The sequence below is a fragment of the Triticum urartu genome, chromosome 5, assembly GCF_003073215.2.
Source record: "Triticum urartu cultivar G1812 chromosome 5, Tu2.1, whole genome shotgun sequence".
NCBI lineage: Eukaryota > Viridiplantae > Streptophyta > Magnoliopsida > Poales > Poaceae > Triticum > Triticum urartu.
In genome coordinates this window covers 53,275,341-53,282,852 of record NC_053026.1, presented here as the reverse complement: position 1 = coordinate 53,282,852, position 7,512 = coordinate 53,275,341, and the positions used below count along the sequence as shown (strand labels likewise).

Sequence of the window (7,512 nt, the reverse complement as noted above, 5' to 3'; positions counted from 1 at the left end):
TAGTGCGTCCGCACTTTCCGAGATACAATTTTGATCATAAATTTAATCAACGAGACCGACTGCGACGGGAGAAAAAATTATATAATTGAAAACTTCTTTTAAATACGAATTCACTGGTATAACTTTTGCTCCCGTCGCAGTCGATCTTGTTGATTTAATTTATGGTCAAAGTTAAAGCACGGAAATAAAGGTAGCACTATATTTTGAAACGGAGTGGGTATTTAATATTTTTAGGAAAAACACTATTTTGAAATATAGCACGCAATAGCTTTTATAGCATTTGGAGAAGGTGACGCTAAATCCTGTAGCATGCTATTTTTTTCACTGGGTAGGGGACGCTCGTGCCACCGCACCAGCGGTTACACGAGGCGGCGGCCATTGTGCCGGAGAGGGTTTCATGGGGAAGCAAGAAGACGATCGAGCAGGAGGAGCAAGAGGTGGTGCATAGTCGAGCTCTCGCCGCTTGGTGCAAGCGGATTAATTATGAGCCTTGTATCCACGGCGAAGTATCGAGTGAAAACTGATTTTCAGTGAAAATCTGAAAACTTGCCGTGTGAGCCATTAGATCTACAAAGAACGGCACAGACCAAAGGTGGGAATTCTAACCGGCCACTTAAACGTCAATTAACAGAAACCCCCTTTTATCTCAATGATTAGCAGATTACTTGGCCATATCCAACCTAACTCGCCCCGTACCATGGCGCTGCTGCCACGGTGAATGCCACGGAGGTAGGCGGGCTGACGGGGCTCCCAACTGCAGCGACGCAGCCGCGCACCGTGCCGAAGCTCCCCTCGGCGGGGAGCGCAGTCCCGAGAAGCCGAGTCAAGGGACGCGCTGGCGAGGGTGCCCGTGGCGTCGGCCCAGGGAGCCTCCCTCACCGACGACGTGGACCTTGCGGCAAGGGATTGGGACTGCGTAGGAGGCGAAGAGCTCGCCGGCGCAGCCCCAAAGGTGAAGTAGAGCGACACAGCTACGCATCGCTAACAGCACCTCTGAGCTCCACGCGACGCCGTAACGATGGCCGTGACCTACAGTGTAGGTTGCGTGAAGCACAGCAGCGTCCGGATGTGGCAACCTCGAAGGGCAACTCGACAGCCGCGGGTTGCCCCCACGCTACGTCGTTCTCTGAAGAATTGTATGCACTGATTTTGCAGTTCTCTGAAGAATTGTCCAGCACAAACTCTGTTCTCTGAAGTACTTTACCTGGATATGTTGAAGCTTGTGCACGGAAAGTTGCTGTTCAGTTGGTGCTGGAGCACACCCGCAAAAAAAAAAGTTAGTGCTGGAGCTGTGCAATTAAAAAATAGGTACTGAAGACTGGAGTTGTACAACTTCCCTGTAGTTTTTGAATGTGATTGTTGCTGGTCATCGACAAACTGAAAATACTTGAAGCTTCTCTCTGCAAATGGTGCCATGAGAGCTCAGGGAGATCAATGTGATGTGTGGTCGTTTTCCTAACTACATGTTCCAGTTCACGGGTAGTGGAAGTAACACAGTGGCTCGTGCGGGTCAAAAAAAAAAACACAGTGCCTCGTGAGGTCTGAGTAATGTAGGAGTACTAATCATAGATCCGTTGATTACAGCAGAAATTCGAAGAGTTGTATGTGAATATATTAGAATAGGAGACGAGGGGAAAGCCATCACACAGAATTGCAACGACCAAAACAAACAAAAACGGAGATACAGATTACAGAGTTGGACTTTTTTTTTTGACGGAGCTACAGCGGACTTACGTTGGCTTGAACCATTTCATTATAAGATAGAGTACATTTACAAAGGTTGAGAGTTGGGGGCGAGGGTGAGATTACACTCGGCCAATGAAAATTTAATTACAAGACTTGGGTCACCACACAATAGAAAGTAGAACTGAAATAAAAGGTCAGTTTAAATTTTGCTTCTTGAAACAGAGCACTTGATCCTCAGGTAATCTTCATTTGGGGGTTTCCATCTGCCGCCTTTCTTCATAGATGGTCTCTTGTTATTGTTGCTCCAATACTCTGTGATTTCTTTATAGTGGATTTCTGGGGAACTTAAATTTTCCTATAAGCTGCACACTATAGCATTCATTCAGCTAAGGAACCGAATATGAACAGCTAACCAAAAGCTGGCCCGGCCCAATTGTCTGCACTAGAATTTGGACGACGACAAATACAGACCAACAGCTTCGAAGGGCATGCAGCGCCAAGGTCGGCGGGCTGCCATCGCACTAGGGTGGGACGGGTAGGACGGGCAGCGCCAAGGCCGTCAGACTCGTCGTCGCGTCGGAGCAGCCCTGAGGGCGCCGGGTGGTCGTTTCCTGAAGTAGCGCTGAGGCCGCCGAATCACCATTGCGTGGTGCAGCACCCGCCATCGCGCGGGGGCTCGCCTGGTCGCCGTCGCATAAGTCAGATGAGGCAGCGGCGAGATTTGGGTTATAACTTGAAAGGATAGGAACGGGTAGAATAAGACAGGGAGTTACCCAATTAATGAAAGAGAGGGTTATGTGAAAAATGGAGTTAAGTGGCTGGTTAGTGCTCCCACCTTTGATCTCTGCCGCTCGCTATTGATCCAAGGTCCCACGATGGAAGTTTCCAGATTTGCACCGAATTTCAGTTTTCATTTGATACTTCGCCTGTGTCCACATATTTACACCCATTTTTTCTCAGCTAGAAGTAGAAGCGATTCTTCAGTGGAGATGTTAGAGTCAACCTCTGTCCCTTTCAGAATTTCAGGCCAAGCCACATAGATCAGGCCAGGAGAGGGGGCGATTTGGAGTTTAGCAAGAAGTTTCCTCCGAGGCTCCGGCGGAGCTCATCGGTGTACGTAATCCAGACATGAACTCACCGATCAAGCAGCATAGTGCCTCGCAGCTGATTTGATTAAGCAAGCATGACCAAGATTCATGAATAATCAAAAGGGGGAGCTCTTCCAATTAGTGCGAAGACAACGACTACTCTAGCAAGAAAACAAGCGAAATCATACCATTGCCTGCACATACACATAACGGATCAAATTTCATCATAATCAAATTGGAAACATCGAACATGCAGGTCGGGAGTATAAATCCTCTTCTCAAATAAACAAAGGAATGCAAATTTTGATGTAGTTTTGTGGATAAGGTCTCCATTTTATGGGGAGGCAAGAAACTGAGGAGGAAGAGGAAGAAGAGATCCGCTTCGGTGCATAGGGACATCAAGCCAAGAGCAAGAAACTGAGGAAGAGAAAGAGTTTCCTTGCAAATAAAGATGATCCGGCAATATACATGGTGTTTGTTTCATAGATGCTCAATGGAGGCAACATTTTGTTTCTGTATATTTGTCTCTTCCTGCTAGTGCATGATTTATAACCAACATAAGGAACTGAGACCCAGCAATAACTGGAGAATTTAACTAGTGTTCCGATGGGACCGTCATCACCGGCCACTGACTCTGCTCAGCACCAAAGTTCCGGAACTCGAATGATTAGTCGGTGGCCCATACGTCGCCACCGGCATCCTCGCCGGTAGGCTCGGCAGTGGCGCTTCAGACCGCAGCACGCTCACCGCTTGCCTGATGGATGGCCGCATGCCACGGTCAGGGTGCGCACACCAGAGTCCCAAGACCATCACACGCTCCATCTGCCCTTCATCGAACTCCCCCCTAAGCCACTCATCAGCGGTGTCGAGGACTGATCCTCTGCCGTACAAGTCCCACACCCATTGGACAATGTGGACGACATCTCCGTCTTCTTGGACCAAAGTTGGCCGCCGCCCACAAGCGACCTCCAGGAGAACAACCCCGAAGCTATACACGTCTGACTCGACGCTCGCCCTACCGGCCAACACGCTCTCCGGATCTATGTACCCCATTGTGCCAGCTATGCCGGTCGTGTGCGATCTCCGGCCGTCGTTGATGAGCCTTGCAAGGCCGAAATCACCTAGCTTAGCAGTGAAGGACGCGTCCAACATGATGTTGCTTGGCTTGATATCCCTGTGCACCACGCGCTGCTCCGTATCTTGGTGCAGGTACAGAAGCGCCAAACCTAGGCCAAGCATTATTTCATACCTAAAAATACTACTCCAGTTAATTAAGTAAAGAAGTGCCAAACCAATTTATTTTTCAAGTAGTTAATTAAGTAAATATACCTAACCGGCCATGTCAGCACGCAGTCCGGTCTGTAGAGATGAGTGTCGAGGCTGCCATTGTGCATCAGGTCATAGACGAGGAGGAGCTCTTCGCCACCATGGCACCAGCCAATGAGCTGCACAAGGTTCCGGTGCCTAAGCCGACTAATGATTCGTACCTCCGAGATGAACTCCTTCCAGCCCTGTCGAGAGGTCTCAGACACCCTCTTGACAGCCACTTCGCGATTCATGTCGCCCATAAACCCTCGGTACACAGACCCAAAGCCTCCTCTCCCGAGCGCTCTATCTTCGGAGAAGTTGTCGGTGGCGACAGTGAGCTCCTGATAGGAAAATGGTCGGGGGCCACTGGCTCCTTGCTCCAGCTCGGCCTCCACAAGTTCATCATGGAAGTGTGTCATTGCCTTTTTCGGCATCTGTTTGGTTGTCTTGTTCATGGTATTACGCCTTCTCCGCCAGTGTACGAGGAAGAGGGAAAAAATGCCAAGAGAAAGCAGGAACCCACCACACAGGCTGACGAGCAGGGGTAGTCTTCGGCGCTTCGAGCTTGGGACACCACGCAGGGATGCACCTTCTCCGTAGAAACGGGACAACAAACAATAACAGACGTCAAAGTTAAACTTCAGATTTTTTTCAGGAGGCATCTGATGTCTCATGGAGATTCTTCAGGGATGAGCAGAAACGAAACTAGATGACACGGCTAGCATCATCGCTTAGATGTAAGAAACTCTTTAGTAGGCTAAGCTTTTTTGCCTAGAGGCAGCTGGGCACAGTGTATGGAGACAACTTCTAAGCCCTTATAAGGCAGCCTCTCCATATAGTCACATGACTAAAGTCCCATGACTAGAGTCACGCGCGAGCACCGTTGTGGTGTTGGGTGCGCAGTGAGGTGGCCGCCGTCGCTCCCGTCAGCGTCATTGCAAGCTAATGTGAAAACGCTCTTTATGAGACGAATGGAGTAAGAGATTGAGGCCCAATTTTTTTTGCCGATTCTCCCAGAATCTTGAAATCGAGCCTTCACCTAGCTTCTCCCGGAATGTTGAACCCATATTTTGCTGACAATCCTAACTGTTTCGTGTATTTATTTTTTGACCAAGTGTGAACCAATAGGAGATTAGATTATGTCGCGCATTTTTATTTTTATTTTGCCAAGTGTGAACTATGGAGATTGGATTATGTCGGGCATGATCGACCGCAGGCACGACTTGTGAGTGCAGCTGACGTGGTGCACAGCGGCACCTGGTCCCACCCAGCGACAGAACACGAGATTTCTTTTTTAAGCACTCACGCGACAAGTCAAGACTCACCGAGGTAGCATCCGTCGCCGGCCGAGGAGCCGTCGCCCTCCATCCCCGCCACGCACCCGCACCGGTGCCCCAACTCCCCGCTAGGCGTTTCTACGTCGGTGCACGTCGCGTTCGCCGCGCAACGCTCGCCCCCGCCGGTGCCACACGTCCCGTTGAGCCACCAGCCGAGCTCGGCCACGCCGAACTCCAGCGTAGGCGCCCCCTCCGCCGTGAGCACGAACACCGTGGAGGTTAGCACGTCGTCGCACTTTTGCTTCTCCAACTTCTCCCACCGCAGAAACTGGTATGCAGTGGCATTCCCTGCGGCGGAAGCAACGCAAACCACGGTACTGGCCGAGGTGCCGTTGCTGTTAGCGGCGCAGTGCGCCGTGCGGAGCAGCCTGGACATGACGTCCACCGGCACGCTGCATCCAGCGCCCGCCGAAGCGTTGATCCCGCTGCAGCCGCCGCGGAGGAAAAGACCGGTGCGAGATGACACGCCGTAGTTGCCCCCGGAGAGTTCCCTCCTGGCCTCGGGGACGCTGCGGCTGCACGATGGAGGGAGGCCGACGACCATCGTGGAGCTGGTGGAGTTGAAGGCGATGACACGGTGCATGGTGCCGTTGTCTCCTATGTCTATGTATGGGAGGATGGGCGTGGAGGTGCTGGCGTCGCACGACAGGGCGATGGGGCAGCCGGGGGAGAATCCGAAAGGGTATGGGACGGTGGTACCGCCGCACCGGCGGCTGCACAAGTCGCCACCGCCGGAAGCTGCGGCCGCGTAGTAGATGGTTTCATGGGGAAGCAAGAAAATGAGAAAGAGGAGGAGGAAGTGGTGCATATTGGATCTCTCGGTGCTAGAACAGGATGGGCACAGCAACGATAAAGTCAGTCTTGTAGGCGAGTCTTCTAGGCAACGACAAATTCAATCAAAGTTAAAAAAACGATGAAGTCAGTCTTCTAGGCGAGTCTTGTAGGCATGTAGCCACAAATCACACCTATTTTTCTCAGCTAGACGTAGAAGGCGATCGTTCAGTTGATGAATAGTCGGCCTATGTCCTTTTCAGAAATTTCAGACTAGGCAGGCAAAGTCAAGCGGTGACTTGGACTTCAGCAAGTTTGACAGACCGAAGTAGCCGGCGCCCACTGCCGGCCTGGCATCTTCTCCGGCAGGCGGTAGCGGTGCCTCGAACGAACGAATCGCAGCGCATGGACGGGCAGCCTCGCCGGGTGCACATGATGGCCGGCCATACCAATGCGACGACGACGGCTAGGAGTAGGAGCAGCATCAGAAGACCAACACATGGAGGTGGAGCCATGGCCAGCCAGTGGTACGGTACTGGTACTGGTGAGTGGTGCGCCACACAAAATCTTACACGAGACACCCCTTGATAAAGGTACTCCTATATGCGCAGAGAGCCCTGCTCCATGTTCATTATTCTACCGGCTCGTGGTATTTTTCATATTTTAAGGATCGACTACAAGGTCACCAAAGTTGACCGACCTTGTAGTCTTTTTTTGGTTGGCCACAAGATTAAGAAAAACAAGGGGATTATTGGAAGAAGAAAAGGCAAAGGACCTTTATTCATTATTAAGGGCTTGGACCCAACTGCTCCTAGGTAGCCACCAAGTACGAAAGCGACTACGAGCAAGTACGCAAATAAGCTGCTCCCTCCGTTCCATAATATAAAGGCGTTTTTAACACTACACTTAAGATGAGATGGAGAGAGTACTCTCCATCAGCAAGCACCTCCACCATCTAGATGACATAGCGTCAAAGTGCCACTAGGGATGCAAATAAACTACCCACAACTACGGGGAAGAAGGGACCCTCACCCTGCTTGTCGTCGGCAAGGCCGGAGGGAGAGGGGAGGGACCAAACGAAGCAGATCTGAGGAAGAAGGAGAAGGAGAGAACGAGGTTGGAGAGAGTTGTAGTACTCATACCCTTTTAGTTGTGGTTTGGAAAAAAAAGACAAATATGTGAACCCAAAGTTGAATTACTATTTGTTTCTATGGATGCGCAAATTTACCATTTTTGTGTAGCTTAAAAATAGACATATTGTTTGATGATGTTTTGTACATATGTAGATTTGCATCTGTGTATATATGCATGAAAAAAAAGAA

General features: G+C 50.5%; 1 protein-coding gene across 2 annotated transcripts; it reads right to left on the bottom strand.

The window, feature by feature from the left end:
- Positions 1 to 2,827: 2,827 nt before the first annotated feature.
- On the bottom strand, positions 2,828 to 6,290 carry LOC125507849 (L-type lectin-domain containing receptor kinase IX.1-like). Of its 2 annotated transcripts, none has more exons than XM_048672370.1 (3): positions 5,408 to 6,290; positions 4,104 to 4,671; positions 2,828 to 4,032 (listed from the first exon to the last, which is right to left on the bottom strand). In XM_048672370.1, the coding sequence occupies exons 1-3, from the start codon at positions 6,225 to 6,227 to the stop codon at positions 3,393 to 3,395; spliced, it is 2,028 nt and encodes a 675-aa protein (XP_048528327.1). In that variant the 5' UTR covers positions 6,228 to 6,290; the 3' UTR covers positions 2,828 to 3,392. The 2 variants fall into 2 exon arrangements, with proteins under 2 accessions (XP_048528327.1, XP_048528328.1); XM_048672371.1 differs by having other exon boundaries at positions 2,828 to 4,023; positions 5,408 to 6,286.
- Between the last annotated feature and the right edge of the window lie 1,222 nt (positions 6,291 to 7,512).

What these genes read in the sequence shown, in the direction of transcription:
- LOC125507849 (XM_048672370.1), bottom strand. Translation starts at nt 6,227, where the DNA reads ATGCACCACTTCCTCCTCCTCTTTCTCATTTTCTTGCTTCCCCATGAA. An exon ending in CGGCGACGGATGCTACCTCG is followed by an intron (nt 4,672 to 5,407) that starts GTGAGTCTTGAC and finishes TCTACGGAGAAG; the next exon opens with GTGCATCCCTGCGTGGTGTC. An exon ending in GTGCTGACATGGCCGGTTAG is followed by an intron (nt 4,033 to 4,103) that starts GTATATTTACTT and finishes TAACTGGAGTAG; the next exon opens with TATTTTTAGGTATGAAATAA.